The sequence below is a fragment of the Nesoenas mayeri genome (assembly GCF_963082525.1).
Source record: "Nesoenas mayeri genome assembly, chromosome: 8".
Classification (NCBI taxonomy): domain Eukaryota; kingdom Metazoa; phylum Chordata; class Aves; order Columbiformes; family Columbidae; genus Nesoenas; species Nesoenas mayeri.
The window spans coordinates 6,535,209-6,553,650 of NC_137554.1; the positions used below are offsets into that span (position 1 = coordinate 6,535,209).

At 37.8% G+C, this 18,442-nt stretch overlaps 1 protein-coding gene across 2 annotated transcripts in view; it reads right to left on the reverse strand.

Moving 5' to 3' along the window:
* Positions 1–244: 244 nt before the first annotated feature.
* The window catches only part of ZZZ3 (zinc finger ZZ-type containing 3), a 55,137-nt gene continuing 36,939 nt past the window's right edge, over positions 245–18,442 (reverse strand). The window contains exons 4-13 of one of the 2 annotated variants that reach the window (XM_080348882.1): positions 16,481–16,619; positions 15,011–15,158; positions 14,815–14,930; positions 14,449–14,520; positions 14,169–14,270; positions 12,046–12,141; positions 7,996–8,148; positions 4,602–4,736; positions 1,964–2,064; positions 245–1,601 (exon numbers count right to left, since the gene is read on the reverse strand). In XM_080348882.1, coding sequence (XP_080205008.1) covers positions 1,457–1,601; positions 1,964–2,064; positions 4,602–4,736; positions 7,996–8,148; positions 12,046–12,141; positions 14,169–14,270; positions 14,449–14,520; positions 14,815–14,930; positions 15,011–15,158; positions 16,481–16,619 — 1,207 coding nt within the window. In that variant the 3' untranslated portion in view covers positions 245–1,456. Of the gene's footprint in view, positions 1,602–1,963; positions 2,065–4,601; positions 4,737–7,995; positions 8,149–12,045; positions 12,142–14,168; positions 14,271–14,448; positions 14,521–14,814; positions 14,934–15,010; positions 15,159–16,480; positions 16,620–18,442 lie in introns of both variants that reach the window. The other variant, XM_080348881.1, reaches the window with a different exon arrangement.

Below are 18,442 nucleotides of genomic sequence, written 5' to 3' on the forward strand. Positions count from 1 at the left end.
GTATACAGTGTGCCAAGGCTACTAGAATCTGCATTTTCTGCGAGAGAACAGTCTGTCAGGTATGAGAGAGCTAAAGCGCTAATCCTGCGCAAGGCGAAGCGCGTTTTAGGAGGCACCGGCCACTCGCAGGAAGGCGCTGGGCATCTTGCAGCTCTGCACAGTGAGTGTTTGTATGAAAATGTCCTTTGAATGTTTTCCATCTCGGTTAGAAAAGAACTACACAGAAAGGAAGTCACAGCAAGCATTCTATATATAAACAGACTGTATCCATATAGTTTATTTCTCACAGTTCTCCTGACAATCGAACATTATTTAAGAACATACTGTATACACAGATAAGAAGAAACATACAAAATGTTTTAAATGATGCACAACAAAATCCAGCAGTATAAAAGAATGCATGTGAACCCTTGCTCACTGCTCAGGCTAAATTTAATCACCGTTTAAATAGTAATAAAAATACAATCTTTCATGGATCTTGTGCAGACTACAAAAGAGGAAAAATTATTACCATATATATGATTTATATTAGGCAGTTTTCTTTGATGAGTTGCACTAACAACTCCAAATACAGAGGCAGAAGGCTGTGTATTTTATTTTAAAGGAGTTAATGTTGAGTATTAGAGACTTTACACAGTTACTACCACTGGCACTTTTCACCATATTTTGTACACATCACATGATCATCTTATATAACATTACATTTAAAAAATATATCTGAGTGACGATTTTATAACATTCACACACCATGAGCTGGTTAAGGAAGCAAAGCCACAGTTGCCCCCTGTAGTGCTTCACTGTTAGTCGATAGAGTTCATCGTGGTTTCATACAAAAATAAAAACCCATAAAATTAAAACAAACAAATTGAAAGTCAATGTGATTAAGCAGCTCCAATTTAATAAAGGCCTGTAACCAACCTTCGCTGAGACAGTGAGTAGTTTTTAGAGTACATCCTAGAAGCAAACACTGTCATTGGTTAAAACCTTGCCTAAAGAAGTCAGTTACTGTGCTGAAAACTATTTCACAACAAAACTGCAAGCTACTAAACTGGTTTTATATAAATACTTCATCTCCTCTGGATCTCATTATAACCGAGTTCTTCAAAGCCTTTGGAATTTACTCTGTCTGTAATGTGTGCTCTCATTTCTGGCTCACCCTTTTGTATGTTTTTCTTGCGTGTTTAGATTCACCACCTAAAAATGACTAATGTGGTGAGAAGAAAAGTCTCCCAGTGAAACCTTCCGCACACTAGGAATGTTCAGCTGCTGCTCAGTGATCTAGAACCATGACAGCTCGAAGCTGTAGTTTGACAAGTACACCCAGGAAGCTGTCATGCTGGGAGCGACATTTCAGGGAAAGCAGAGTCTTTCCAAAATGTGCACAGGATTAACAATGGTGCCATTGTTATTTTTCAAAGAGGATAGTAAGCCCAAGATGGTAGATCTGCTTCCCATGTCATCTATTTGCTGGAAAGTAGTTTGGGTCAAGATAATTGTAACTGGTGCCCTGGGACATGCAGTAGTCTCTGTCTAAAAATGTCTCTGCTCTGTAAATAGGTTCTAACTGATGATCTTCCTTATGAATCTCTGTTTCATGCAGACTGCAAGGGAAAGAAAGAGAGAAGTTTACAAGTCAAATCTTCTCTTTAACTCAGAAACAGCGATCATATGAACAGATTCATAGCTAATTTGATACAATTAATTCGTAGAGTATAATCTCCCCCACTACTGAACAGTATCAAACCTAGCTGTGCACTCTAGTAAGAACAAACTAACATCACCCGTCCAGAAAACGCTTACAAAATTTCTCTCCCACAAATACATGCTAAAGTATCCTCCGCTTCACCCAACACAGGAGAGGTGTCCTATGCCGGGGCAAAGATTTCCAACTTACACAGCAACGAAGCCACATCGAGACATTTAAGCTAATCACAAATAACAAGTAGAAGCATCTACTGCTCACCAGTCAGAACAAGAATCGCAGAAATCCAAGGACATTTCTGGAGGGCAGTCTTGGCAGTGCCACCGAACACCCTGGATAGGTTCAATTCCACAGTTATCACACTGTGAAGCAAAGGGAAGAGCACTGAAAAGACAGCAACTCAGATCACTTACATTAATAACAGTATATACCAATGCACCCTATGGAAAGGCACGCACGTAGGTCCATTACTCCAGCCCACACGGCTGGATTCTTCTCATCAAATACCATAATGTATTCATGGACAAAGAAGCCTTGAGGACTGATCAGTCCTTCGCTTTGTGTCCCACTCCCCAGATGCTCCATGTTGCCATTGTAAGAACTGGAAGAACTGCCACTTTAAGAACTGCTGTGACACAATACACGAGTAATGTTTCTATAGCTTAAGTCCAACCATATGAGATGCCTAAATACAGATGCACTTCCCACAGCAGAAGAAAGTGGCAAGACTAGACCAGTAGAGGCGGCTGGGAGGCTGTTGATGGGCTGCAGGTCAGGACGTGACAGGTTAAACTGATGTGCTTTCAAACTCAGGAAATGCGATAGCACATTATAGGTGGGCTGGGACGCAGCGCCGGGTGGCGGGGAAGGAAGCGGGACAGCGTGTCTGGGGAAGGGAACAGAAGGCTACAGCTGAAGCCCAGCAAGAAGACAAGAACTAATCCCCTGAGGAGAATGAGGGACAACACAAGAGCAGGTAAGAGCAACAAGAGTGCAGCACGATGAGGAGGAACCAAGGAACAAACACAACGTCAGGACTGCGTGAAAAGTTCATGATGGTGACGAAGAGGGGCAGAAATGCAACAAAACTTTTGCTAAAAATAGGGAACCCGTAAATGGGATGTTTCAAAAATCTGAACTATGAAGAGACAGGATTGAAAGGGAAAAATTGATGTGGGAAACAAGCCTGTGCTCCCAAATCTCATCCACCTTTGGAGCCTGAAGTTCTCTCTCGGCATCTGTGAAACCCACTCCCACAGCATCTCAGTCCTGGCCACAACTAATCCACTGAGGGCTACAAACACCTTCCAAAGAGATTGGTCACGGCTGCATCCCGTCCCTCCACGGGCGGCTTTCGGAGTTTCAGTGCAGGTAATGGGGAGGGACTAAGCACAGTGGGAGCTCTTCTCTGAAAATATCATGTTCAGTATAATGCTAAATACTTCAAAAAAATAAAAATTAAAAATTGGTTCCGGCTATCTCAATTTGAGAACAAAGGTAGTGGCTTGACCTTAATTTCTGTGCTCCAGCTTCCCTCTCCCCCGTGAAACAGAAATAATAACCATGCCTTTCATTTCCTAAGGGGAAAAAAAAAAGTAGTTGCAAAGTGCTCTGACATTATAGCAATGAACGCCATAAAAAGCCCACAAGGGACTTGATAATGCAATATTCAAAGCAGAGTTTGAATAATGTGTAGTAAATGAGGCTGAAGGCCACGCAGAACCAAAAGTGCTGGGAACGGTTGCTTATTAGGTGAGCTGTGTCCAGCCTGTGCGAGCGAGGCAGCACTCCTGGGGAAAATAGTATCTAATCATGGGATCTCATAGCTTCCTATAATGCACAGTCAAATCCAGATTGCAAAGAAACTTTCAGACTCTGAATGCTCAACACTGCATAATGGCAATTTACTTTGCAGAGTAATTTTATGCAGAAAAAGCAACTAGTTTGTTACCTAGAAGCCTGGTCTGTGTGAGCAGAGCTTTGATTTTTTTGGGGAAAGCAAATGCTAATGTAAACCCAACCAAAAAACCAAACACACAACGCTAATGTAAAATAAAAAGCGCTCTGGTGGTCTAACAACATGATTAAGTCTGTCCATGTCCACTAACAAGGCTGTCTTAATTTTTCTAGCCATTTTGACCTGAACTTTAAACTCAGTATCTTTGCACACCTATAAAAATGGGTGTTAAAAATAAATCTAGCTGCGTATCACTAAACATGGTGAAGAAACTGTTCCAAAATAGCAACCAGTTACACAGAAAATGCCTCACAAACCAGAAAATATAATTTAGAAAATGCCTTGTCTTTCATGTCACCCGCTAGTGGTTGATAGCACGACAACACATAAGTTTGACTTAATGTTTATCTTCTTAATGTCACGTAAACATTGTCTGGTGTCCTCGCTTCAGCTTCTGCAAGTTATTACTTGAAAGGATTAGGAAGTTGCTACAAAGCAAAAAAGTTCTTCATCTATTACTGTTTTCATTCAAAATCTTTGTCTCTTCTTTGGCCTTAGGGGGAGGCAAAATGACTCCAAATTCATACTTGGACAATTCTCATCAATTATTCATTGTCAAAACAGAGTGTGGTATCAAATGGAATTCTATAATGATTTAACATGGCTCTGGAGTGGTATCTTCATACAAATGGGGAAAAGACAGTATGCTTAGTAATTTTCATATAGTATCAGTATTTGGTGAAACTTGAGCTATTGGAAAGAGTGAATTACTTGGGTTGGCTTTTTACTTTAAAGGAGATGAGGGAAAGCAGATACTGTGTACAGGAACTCAGGAACCAAACTTGCTGTATTAAATGAAGCCTTCTTAGTTAATTCAAACCATGTTATCTTTGAAAATGTCGACAATGCATTGAGTAACAGAAGAATATCCCTGAAGCTTACCTTGAATCCCACATGCTGCACGAAGCCACTCTCTGCGTGCATCTGCTGGAGCTTCTGTTTCTTCAATTTTTTAAACTCTAACAGTTCTTTGTATTCAGGTAACTCTCGATATGTTAATGGAATACTTTCTTCATCCTGTTAAAAAACATGAGAACCATCCTTTACTTTAGGAATGTAATAACTAGTAAGACATATATTCCATCAATCACTACGTATGATCAATGATCTTTGAGAAAATGCAGACGATATATTCTAAGAAACATATGGAGAAACTATTTTTAAAAAGAGAGCAGGGAGTTAACTCAGATTGTGGGTTGTATTACTTATACTTCATTATTTGCACCAGAATAAAAAGAATCCATTCTCCTACAAACAAGTTTCTGTAGTAAAAAGGAGTGAGCAGTGCCTGACTTTAAATTCCTAGTTCTTTTCTCATCCTAGATGCCTAACTGCAATTTGCTTGTACACATATTGTGTGCACAACAGCAGCTGCAGAAGACTTTACTGAAGACAAAGATAGTTTATTTGAGTTTTAAATACCTGGCAAAAGATGTACTTGAGAACTGAAATTTCAGGTCAGTTTTATCAACCTAATGGATCTTTCTCTTTGCTTTTTGTGGCCTGGTATGGAATTACACTCTTCTAAGGATAGTTATAATCACTACTCTGAAGTGGTTTTTTCAAAGCTGTGAAGAAAATAAAACCAAACGACACCCCAAAACTTTTTACAGTTTTTAGAATTTTTGCACAAACAGATTTCTAAAAGACCCATAAATCAAGACAGTACCAAGCTTCCATTATACGTATTTTTTTACTTGAAGACAGTCAATCTTAACAGTATTAACCTCTCACCTTTACCTGCAAGAATAAAAAGTGACGAGAACCATCATTCCATGACTGGAAGAGCAGAAGTGTCAGAGTTATCCAATGCTTTCATCCCTTTACTTCATGCTCTCTTAATTGCTTAAGAAAATAGGGCGCTGTGTTCCCTAAATGATGAAGAAGTTTGTCCTCCTACAGGCAAGTGCATCCAACTTGCCCAGAGGCTTTCAAAACATGCCTCTGTCTTTTGAAAGAAACACACGGTTTCTCTTTTCTCTCATCCAGTTTTCTTCAACAAAGGTTGAGGACTTCTATGATACGAGAAGCCAGAAGCTCCCATTCTAATGCAGATGCCTGTTTCAAGACAGTTATTTAATTGTAGCTACTCTAGTTGGTAGATGTCAGCTCTTTTCAAAGGTGACAAGGATTCATTGACACAGAGCCGTTTGCACATTCTATACTGATAGGAATGTTCGGTTATGAGAATCAAGACAGCAATCAAAATTATTCTACACATATAACTTCAATTTCTTTTTACAAATCCGTGAAGATTAAAGAATCTGTATTATTTAGTAGGTTTATTAAAGGAAGTGAGCGAAAGAGTGTTCAGTTTCTAAAGGCACTATCAATTATTTAACTGCAATTAAGAACCTATGTAATGGACTAGATGGCAAATGTTCAGAAGAATCGAGGTTAGATAACATGATTAAATTGTGTGGTGATAAGCTACGTTCTCTTAATATAAAACAGGGATTCACCTTCCATGCAAATCTGTAAAGATTTTCAGAGAAAAAGTGCCTGGCCAAAAATAATGGTATATTGAATAAGGTGCTGTAATAGCTCCCTCTGTGGATGCTTCGCTCTGGAATGGGAAGTAGTTGTATTCTAGACTATGCAGAGAGTGAAGTAATCATAACTGAAAGTAAATTCGTGTTACTTGGGAATAACTCATTTACACTGCAACACTTTTTCAGGAATGGTTATGCCAGTAAAGCTGACTGGTAAAATCCAGGCAAAATCTTCACAAGGGAGCAGCACCTGGTCCTTCCAGTAAAAGGAACTCAAAGAAAACCTTTCCTTCAGTTTTCTTGCTACACTGAGTCTCTTCTCCACCATGCTGATGTAAAGTGGTTTTTTCCAAGACAGCCACTATCACTAAAAGACACGACCTTTAACACTAGAATAGAATCGTGTGCATTCGTCTCCAATATAATTCGTGATCTCTTTTTCTTCCAAATTGCTTCTGTTTTGCACTGATAATGGGGATCTTTTTGGTAATTGAGTTCACCTGCGTCTTTCTACATGACTGTAAGGAGAAATATACCCCTCTGGAAATGGTACACTACTGAACAAAGTAAGGGGCAGGGGGGAAGAAAGGGCACAATTCCCTCATTATCACTGCAAAGAAGTAAAACAGCAACTTCTACCCAAATTAAAATAAATCCCAGTTGATTTATGGTGCCCATATTAGGACACCATAGCAAAACCAAAATGTTTTAGGAAAATATTCGGAACAGTTAGAAAAGAATGTTGGCTCAAAACCAGTTCCATTGATATAAAGAATAGTATCCTGCATCTCTTCTAATACGCATTTTTCTTTCCAGGTCTTTTAAGGTTCTTACTGGAATATGCAAAGTTATCAGGAATGTCATAAATGAACCAAAAGACCATCAGAGAGAGAACACAGAACATGAGTGAAGATGGGATTTAAGACTGAGTAATAGATGAGCAAATTAAATAATTTAAGGAAGATGATGCGGTGTATGTAAAAGAGTCAGTGAAGGAAATGAATGGACTTCTACTGGGTGGCCTTAATACTTGTGTTACGCAACAAGATCTTCCCACACAGGATGTCAATAGGCTCACAAAAAAATCCACAACAAACCAACAAAAACCCCCCAAAAATCTTGTCCAGCATCCTAGCGGTGGGATGTCGTCCCTCTATATGGAAGTGGGAATGACATGTGTCTGAATTCTTGCACTATTATTGCATGTGGTAAATTAGGGAAGCGGAACGCTACGAGATGTAATAATACGTTTGGTTATGGTGTCTACCAGAATTTGCCTGTAAAAACACACACATTTGCTTCTTGGTTGACAACTCAGTCTGTTCATGCTTTGAAGTGGATTTAAAAAAAAGACCCATAATCAATTCAGCCAGTGAAGGAAGACAAAAAGCAATTATGCCAATGATATTCAAATTTTACCAGGGCTTTAAGTAACCCCTCTAATAAAACACATCTTTAATCAGAATCGTAAATACATGGTGTACATGATTTTGAAACCGATCTCATGTCAGATCACTTTTTTAAATATACAACTAAAACTTCTTAGAGCTGTTTCAGGACTAAACTTCTTTTACGTACTTGCTTCTCATTTAGTTTAAATTTTCTGCAATCTGAGGCTTTTATATTAATGATGTGTTTATAATTCAAAATGCATCTTACAACAATTTAATACTTACTTGATGATGTTTATTTTATGGCAAAGATGCTTAATCCTCATATTGTTCATTAAACAAGGTTAAAATGACAGTAAGCAAGACATTCTCTGACTGATTTAAATGACATACCGATACTTCCTCTTCTGCTGCTGTATCCATATGGCTGTGAAAACTGGATCTGTCATCATCTTCATCCATATAAACTGGAGGTTCATGAGATGTCATGAAAGTTGAAGGTTTGAAAAGATGTTTATTTAAAGGATGCTGCCGTCTACTTGATGACTACAGTGAAAAAACGATATATTTTTAAAAACATTCCTTGGTTATTATTTAAGTAATCCTCATCGATAAAACCTTGCCAGAAATCTGTTCTTCTGCACTAAGCAGTCTGTGGCCTTTCAAATTATTTTTACTTAAATCTCTGTATCAGAGCTTCATACAGCTGGAGTTTTTCTCCCCCAAAACAAGTGAAATCAGATGAATGGTGCAACAATTCTTTGGTAAGAACCCTTACCATAAAAACCCTACCATCTTAAAAAGAAGAGACTGACAACAATAGAAGAACAGAAAACAAAGCTGTTATGATTTTGAGGACGGAGAACTAAAGTGCAAATATATTAAAAAACTTCCAAGAGTTATGAATGGCGTAAGAGTGAACAAAGAAATAGTTTTGCACAGATCCAAGTGACCAGTCCATGCTTGACTCCTATCATCAAGTTACTGTATTAATTTGTGCCTTAGAAAATTAAGTCCAGGCTAATTGTCCAGATTTCTTTCCTAATCCATGGAGAGAACATGCAATTCATTCCACCGTAAACCAGGTTTCTAAGAGTTAGAAAGAACTGCCCTGTGCAGGTTCTTTTTCATTGCCCCTGACTGGAAAAGGAACCTAAAAACTGTTAGATGAGATAAATTACTCCATTAATGTATATGTAAAACCTTTCAGCTTTAATGCTGTCTGAAGGTGTAGAATGTGTGGCAGTTTTAAAATAGATTACTTAAAGGCGCTCAGCCCCTATTACTTATTCCCCATGGAGAATATTAAATACTGAAAAAAGAGGAATTTAGGGTGAATAAAACTGACTCAACTTTTTACTTAGCTACTTTCCGGACCAGCATTTTGACACTTTGAATGTCAAATCTTACATTCCTCAATTCAAAGAAAACAGTGGGAATCAAAAATCAGAAGTATGAAAAGTGTTTTTTTTAAATAATCATCTGTGCCAAGCACCTGTCATACAGACACAGCATAAGAAATATTTACAATAGTTAAAACTTTCTCTCCTCATGCAAGACTTTTTACCCCAAAGGTTCCTGTAGCAGTTACAAACCCGTAATACTATAATACAAGCCTTTATCTACAAAGAGGGAGTCAAACTCTGAGGAGAGATCTAGCATTGTTTTCAGTTGTGCACCGTTTACAATGTAAAGGCAAAGATCACACGAATTATCTTAGATGGAATGTAGCTGTGCAGACAGATGTGTACCACGGAATTGAGGAATTTAACACAGGAATTTAACTAAGGACTTGAATTCTCTTTTAATGTGATTCTACCTCTGATGAAGAATGAAGTAAAATACTACATAAAACAGACAGTTTAAAAAAATCATTTTTCTTGGTGGAAATGCATGTTCTGGATTAACCTAAAAGCAGGTGCACTGGTAATATTATATACACGTTAAATTGAAAATGATAAGCCATAACTGAAGAATTGAATAGTAGAGTCCTAAATCTCTGATTCAGTTTTATTTTCACCAGGTTATATAATGGTTATACACAAAAATAAAGTGATGCATCCTGTTTAACTTCCTGTATCACTTATCAGAAGAGACATTATGTCATGACAAGATATATGTAGCAACTTCAACAAGATGTTCAAGAACTGCACAGGCTTCTCACCTCCCCAGTAATGATTTAAGAGAAGCATCCTGGGCAATCCCCATGGAGAAATGCAAGTACGATCTTGGGAAGCATCCCTCTTGACACAACTATTTACATTAAATATATGGTTTTTACTCTCCCATAGGTATGTGCTGTAAGTTCAGCATCTTATTTTCATACTTCTATTATTGGCAATAAAGCAGATACTGCGGTTTACAGCATATGTGCATACTCAATATGAAGATAAGGAGGAGCACAGCATAAGCATGACCCAGGCTCCCAGTGCCCCCTGCATTATGTTTACTCCATTGGAGACTTGGGAATAACTCCAGCACAGTACAGTGCTGTCAATCTGTGCTCTGAGCAGACAGCTACATTAGCAGCCTGAGAGCTCAATTCCCCCACATATGCTATTTGTTTCATTTTTCTCATCTGCTGTATTTCTTACATGGGATACAAATATAAAATGGAGACACTACTTTAATACAAACCGGGGCACAATGACCTTACTCTTACGACTTGGTAATAAGGATATGAATCATCCAGTGAAAACAGACAGTAAGTATTAGATTTCTTCCATGTATAAGCTTAAGTAAAATCTGTAGGATGCAGCATGACCACTGGGGTATGAGAATGTTTAGAATTTTATAAAAATATGTTTCACTCCTGGTTATGCCGTGTTTGTACACACATCAGTGGGGTTAAAGAACTTTATGGATCACTGTTCAAATTAGTGAACAATACGGTTAAAATGTCACACATGTACTGACTAAGTATTCCCACTATTTATCAAATACAGTGATCTGCTGCTTGGCAGCATTGCTCACATTCTGTAATAACAGTCTTTCCAAATAAAACTAAGAGGAAAGAAGAAAAGACATGTGACTAAGGTAATTTAAAACAGTGTGGTGACATAAAGAACTTGGAAGATTATAATTTGCAAAACTAAACTTTCAACCTCTTTTGATATTAGCCCTACAGTATGGTAAAATGTACAAGTAATTTAGAGTTCTAACAGCTGAATCTCACCACAGTATTCAAGGTATCAATGTTTCCAGCTGTTTTCTTGGTTCTTCTACTAGAAGGTCCTTTTCCAAGAGACAAGGAGGCAAAGTCATGCCCGCACCCTCCCTGACTCTGTTTACAGAGCAAAATTGCAGATTAAAATCCTGGTGAAAGTAAAATGGCATTACTATGATGGATGGCAAATTGGAAAGCCACTGACATGAGCACTCGGCGTTTGCATCAACTTCAGAGAATAACAGGAGATAACTGGAGGTGTGTAACATTTCACATAATTAGAGCTAAGCTGTGGTAGGTCTTTCTATCAGGCCGCTCTGGCAGTAACTTCTCTTCCCAACCTTTCAAGGGACTAAATCTGCAATTCTGCCTTTTTGCAGAATCCATGTAAGACTTACTCTTAATCAGAAAATATCATGGACACCTGGATGCCAAGAAGTTACGTTACTCTACAAAATGCCATTGTAACAGGTTTCGAAGAAGTTTGGTAAACACAAGGGTAACAAACCACCCTCCCCCTAAACAAAACGCCCCCAAAACTGGAGACTGCCCTCTTCAAATTCCTAGGGTCCTCCTAAATACCCAAGAGTACTACATCATTTAAATCAAAATGTGTGACTGGTCTGCACAGAAATCTAGAGACTTTTCTTTTAAGAAGATTTCTCAGACCCATATTATTTTCTCATCCATTCCAAGATCAGGAAAAGCACCATATTTTAATGCTCAATCATACGACCATTCTACTTTAATGGTCATATATTGCAAATCAAAATAAAGCATGGCATTTCAATCTTAAGCCTATGCTTGCACTAGTTCAGTGTGCTCAGTTACACATAACTTTGTTTTTGTTAATTAGAAGATGACTGTACAATACGAATTATACACCTCCCTGTCTTCCTCCAACAGGCTTCTCATTATCCTCTTCTATTATCAATTCAGGCAAACTTACAAACGAGTAAAAAGTACCCCAAGACCAACCATTGAAGCCTGTTAGCTCAGCCTGCAATCTGACTGCTGTGTTCTCTTTTCTGACATGATGATCCAATAGAGACGTAATTAACAGATGCTGATGTCAAACTAGAATAACACCCAACTCACTCTACGGTGCTAATGGCAAAAGAAAAAGATTACTGAGTAAGAAATACATGCAAGGTGGAACTAGTTAGTAAGAAAGCACTAATCGAGACTTAAATCTATTGAAAATGTTAATGATTTAGACTCAATTTGCATGTAAATGCAAACAGAAATATGGAATTTCTGCTGTAATATTGTCTCACCTTTTTGGAGTATAAATATAAGTTTGGAGTTCTTCCTGGAACTGGAATACCAGCTTTAGTCAGTTTAATAAAATATTTTTGCACTCTACTGGCAACCTAGAAAAAACAACAATTAAATGTCAATTGAAATGCAACACACCTTCACTTCAAAGGTTTGCCAGCATTGCCAGATTGGTTCTGAATATAAGGATAAGAAAAGTGCATTTTCTACTTTGCAACAGCTACTCTAACCGTTATCTATCTTGCAATCCTACATTTGTAGGATTTTCAGACACTCTGAAGGCTTTCAGAGGAAAAAAAGCCATTGTTTAAAAGTACACAGGGAATGTAGCAAGAATTGTGATAGAAAGGTAAGAATTTTAGTATTTTGCTATGTGGCGAAGCTAAACTTACTCCTTCATAACAATGACACATAAATTATGTATAGTTAGCTTATATAAAGTACTTCTACATTTTATTTATGAAATAAGGAGGCATATATTTTCATTTTTTCAGGTATGGAGACATGTAAGTATAGATAAGATCCTAGATTTTATATTGAAATACTTAAGCATACTTCTAACAAAACAAAACAGGACAAATTAAAAATACTGTAAAAAATACAACATCAGCTTTTTTTTCTTCGGGTCAAAATGGAGAAATTATGTCATTATAGGGGAAAAAATCCCAATGAGTCAGATGCAGAAACACTTTGTGTCTCCACATCTGTTTCCTTCTGTTTGTACTGGCCCCAGTACAGGACTAATTCTTCTTTGGGTATTAACAAGTCTGCCCATTCCACAGTCCTGAGGGGCAGGAAATGCAGCACTCCAACGTAACTCAGTCTGAGAACGGTCGGTGTCACTATATGTGCTATATAGCATTAAATGCATGTTGTCAAAATCTAATGAGCAACTAGGTCTGGCTTTGCCATGGGTTTGGAGTGCTTTTAGAATTCTATATTTGAGATCGAGAATAAGAGTCATATTGTTATTCGTGAAATGTAGGCCCTGGTTTTGCATTTTTAAGGAATAGTAAGGGACTACTGAGAAGGTAAGGAATTTTATTTAATGCTTAAAAAAAATAAAAAGACATCTACAAATAAATCTTCTGTAAATCTGTATCAACTGCTAGGATGCAGTGACTAACATCACTACTACCACAGCACAAGCATTGAAACAACACCCAAGTAGTCAAATCTTTTTTTCCTAGCAAAATAATTTTATTGTTTTAATTATGAGCATTATAAAAAAAGTAAATTACTTTACTTTTTTACTTCCTCAGTTTATGAATTGTTGGGAGTTTTTTTCACAGAATTCCAGAATGTCAGGGGTTGGAAGGGCCCTGGAAAGCCCATCCAGTGCAATCCCCCCATGGAGCAGGAACACCCAGATGAGGTTACACAGGAAGGTGTCCAGGCGGGTTGGAATGTCTGCAGAGAAGGAGACTCCACAACCCCCCTGGGCAGCCTGGGCCAGGCTCTGACACCCTCACCCCCAACAAGTTTCTTCTCAAATTTAAGTGGAACCTTTTGTGCTCCAATTTGAACCCATTACCCCTTGTCCTACCATTGGTTGTCACCGAGAAGAGCCTGGCTCCATCCTCCTGACACTCACCCTTTATATATCTGTAAACATTAATGAGTCCCCCCTCAGTCTCCTCTTGTCCAGCTCTAGAGCCCCAGCTCCCTCAGCCTTTCCTCACACGGGAGATGCTCCACTCCCTCCAGCATCTTGGTGGCTGCGCTGGACTCTCTCCAGCAGTTCCCTGTCCTGCTGGAACTGAGGGGGCACAACTGGACACAATATTCTAGGTGTGGTCTCCCCAGGGCAGAGCAGAGGGGCAGGAGAACCTCTCTCAACCTACTGACCACCCCCTTCTAACCCACCCCAGGTACCATTGGCTTCCTGGCCACAAGGGCCCAGTGCTGGCTCATGGTCACCCTGCTGTCCCCAGGACCCCCAGGTCCCTTTCCCCTGCACTGCTCTCTAGTTTTACAGAAAATACTGTCAAATCAGAAATAAATTACTTAAGCGCTGAAGAGAAACTTGCATATTATATCTTATCAATGCTTCCTGAAAAGCTATTAAAATAAAAAAAAAGCCAAAGAAAGGGATTACTTTTCCAAGTATTTCCCATCTTACCTGCTTTGCTGTTCTATTTCCCAGTTCATCAGCTATCTTCTGCCACCGTCGGGACTCTACTTCTTCTGGTGGATACTTCAAAAGCAACTGCTCAAGTTTTTTCTAAATCAACAGGAAAAAAAAATAAATACAACTTTGCCAGCAGAGGTAGGAGTTGTCAAAAGATGTGTATCTACATACACGGGATTCTGAGCTTCTAAGTGCTTTAAACATTATTACACAATTTGCCTTTATTCTCATGCCATATTATCACAGCTACAAAATGGAAGTTTCCAATTACCTGTTCCTCTACAGTCCACAGCTGGTTAAAAGTTTCAGGTTTGGTCTCATCACAAAGTCGCCCTCTTATCATCTGCTCAATACAGTATATGAAACAGAATATGTGTTTAGAAAAAGTACAGCTAGGATAACTTAACCCTTTCCTATCCCAGTAAAACTAAACCCAAACCAAATATATGCATGAAAACTTGCAATAAAATTTGCCTAAACCAAAAGTTCTCTGATTTGAGTACACAAACGAAATGTCATCAGCAACATTAACACCTGAAGTAACAATCAGAATTATCCACATACCCATATTAAAAAAGAAAATAAATTCAAAAGGTACTATTTTGTAAACTTTTATGTTTGCTTTTGTAACAACTACCTGTGGACGACTGTTTGTAGAACCTTCTGGACCATCGCTTAAAGGCAAGACAGAGTATGATACAGACTCTCCATCTTTCTTGGGATCCAAAGGACTTTTTGGTCTTGCAGGTATACCTACTGTGAGCAACACAGGAATTATTAAACCTCCACACTGGTCATATTTTTCTTGTAACGTGTGCCCACTTTGCTTTTACCTTTGTCAAAAATCAGCTTCACTCTCCTACTGTTACGTTTTCGGTTTTTGAATTCTCTCTCAAAGTTCCCAAGGCTAGTGGTGTATTGGTCCCAGGCAATCTCAGGGAGCTGAACAACTCTCTGAGGATACGGAAGACCCATATCAACCTGAAAAAAACGAATGACAAGTGAAAAGTGATATTTAACACAGTTGCTGTATATTCAAACAAAAAGAATACGAATCCTGAAAAGTTATGAAAACTTGATACTGCTTCGAAGGCAACAGCAGAATGCAAAATCAGAATTTTTAAAGGGCCATGAAGCACACAGTCTTTTTAAGGAGATGACATTTTTCAAGAATACACAACAGTGCATATAAAATATGCAGCGGCACGGTCAATGATGGCTTATTGAGCATAAAACTTTAAAGCATGTATTTCAGTTGAAATTGGGTGGTTTTGACTTCAATATCCTGCTCCTGTCAGTATCTGTCTTTTACTTTGCCTAAACGCACTGTTCCCCCAGGATCTGTACCTTGCTTAATGCAAGAAACTACAGGACATAGAGCGTTATCATATGATAAACCTAAACTTCTCCCATCAAAGAAATCAACGTCTATTTTACACTGATTTTGCTCTTTTCTGCCTAGAACACAACCGTTGCAAAGTTCATCGCATTATTTAAAGGTCAACCTTACGAGTATCATTCAGATACTTTCAACATCCACGCATGCTATTAATTAATCTCAAAATCTAATGGAAAGGCAACTACTGAAACTAATGGGCTTACATGAGACCACTCTCCAAATCTAGGTGTCTATCAACCTAAGAAAAGAGCACCATAAAATACCTACTTCATTCTTCGCTGAAATAGAACACGTCACTACCAGACTAGAAGGTCAAGCCTGTTGGTCACTGGCAGACGTGGCAGCAAGAAAGTATTCAAGCTTTAAACCTTTTTCCAGTATCCCTGTGAGTACATTTTTTTAAAAGCTTGAAAAGTATTTCCTTATCAAAATCAATTCTCCTCCATCAGACGATATTCTGTTATGTTATCCAGAACTCAGGTATGTTTCCTGGTGTTCATTTTGGTTTCGGGCTATGGTTTCCTGCTCTTTAAAAAGTAGCCTACCAAATTCAGTCATAGCACAACATTTAATTTCTCTAATGAGAAAAGTTATGAATTCTTGATCTGATTGATGCCTTAGTATGAAGTACTTCCAGTAACCTACAGTTTTCAGGTTGTCTTAAAATACCTACGCTACAGTTAAAGATTAGATTTCTACATATCAAAAAAAGGAAAGAAAGCATATATCATAAAATCATTGAAGACTACGTTTTACAGATTTAACACGCAAAGGGCCATTCTTGCTTAATAATTATTTAAAATTCATAATGTTTACACAAGTATATATAGAATGCTCGGATTTCTATAGACCATGAATTACTAGTTATTAAAAAAAAAGACTTAATAAAAGCCCATTGAAATACCTTCTTCTGGAGTCTTTCCACAAATCCAATAGGATCTTTCAGTGCTTCTCTCTGGTGTCTGCCTAAACTTTCAAGGTCTTGAACTGCTTGAGTACGTTGAGCCTCGAGCACAGCAATCGTCTGTAACAGTCTCTGATAACTACAGAGACAAAGGAAAACATCTCACTAAATTTGTCTTTAAAAGTGACACCTCCCATCGAAATGCTAGCCATGATTATCTACTAGCACCTACTAGATTTCATAGCTTATCTCCAACAGTTCATAGACATTTTTACTGAATTATATAAAAAACTATATCAATAACTATTTTAAATAGATGAATTTACATAAACCCATGAGAAAAAAAAGTAAAACCCCCAGTGTTTTCCTTCAAATGTAAATTCTATACTAGCTAACCCAATATGGTAACAGGGACAACGTATTCATGTTCTCAATAGCTATGACCAGCAAGCTTTGCTTACAAAGTTAAAAATGACAAATGAGATGACCTAATTTCTTTTCCACTTAAAAAATGAGCTTCCTTCTACCCCAATACAAATGATTCTGCCACAGAATTTCAACATTTTGCTCCACGACCCAGAGGGTGGACAGAAATGACCCAGAAACTGTATATAAACATTTAATATAACCCTCACCTTAAAGCAGAATATGAGAATCATTTATGAAATGCATCTACAAGCCAAGGAACAATGTGCAAAATAAATGCATACAAGAGATCCCTCTAAGAATACAGAAATTGAATGAAAGCGTCAGTTTTGCCCCAAAACTGCCACCCCAGGCTCACGCACAATTTTGATTGTCTATTGAACAGATACATTTGAGGGTCACTGATGTGACTATCATACCTATACCCAATAATGTCCTCTTCCCAAACTGTTTTCTATACAGCTAAATCAGAGTCAGGAAATCACATAATATTGTAACACAGGTTTTAAAAGATGGGTAACTACATGTAATATCTTTTATCAGCTTTATAGCTGAAGTTATCCACTTCACTTTCTGAATCATGTAGTTACCCATGGCCCCTGTTGTTGCAAATTATGATGCATCAACTTTTTTTGTGAGAATGTTTGCTGACATTTATTATTACAACTGTTGAGCACAAAATGCAACCTAACGTATACTAAAATCAGGTGGGATCTATTCACTACCCCCCTGTTTCAGTAAACTTCCTTTCTATTCCCTCGTGGCTAAAAAAAAGATAAGCCCAACAAGATGAATTCCACATGTATTACAGAAAAAATCCAGAGGTTACTGAGCTAATGCAAGTTTTTCAATTGACTGCACTGGTAATCGGGTAAGGCTTCAAGTGCAGAGAAGTAAACAGCCTGAAGGCAAAATACAACCTTTGTACCGTTAAATATTGAAGTTTCTACCTAGACATTAAACTGCTGCCTCCCCACGAAAAAGGGTCATTTTCTTCCCACTTGGATGTAATATTTGAAAACATAAAATATAGCCGTATGTTCTGAAGTTTGAAATGAAAATACTGAACTTGCTTAAAACCAGTAGGATACAATTCTGTTCTGAATTTACTATTATTTAAATTTGTCTTGCATCTAAGATGATATTAGATAAAACCCTTTTCTTGAACCATTTTACCTCATTTCTTCAAATTGTATTTAAGCAATCACTTTTCCAAATGAAACGGCAAGAAAATAATAATTGCATTTTAAACATTGACATTGGCAATTAGATGATGTGCTAGTTTAATGATGATCCAAAGAGGAATTACATTTGAGAAGAAATAACAAACAAAATAAGAATAATGAACTCAAATTATTTCCCTCGTTACAATATTGATGTGACCTCAGTGAAGGGATCATGGACTTGAACATAAATGGTGTGGAAATGATACCTCTGGTCTTCATGGATACTTGTGAAATATTACAAGAACGTCAGGATCATTCAAAATAATCTAATGTGATGTTGATCTGTGGCTATACAGCACTATTACCATGA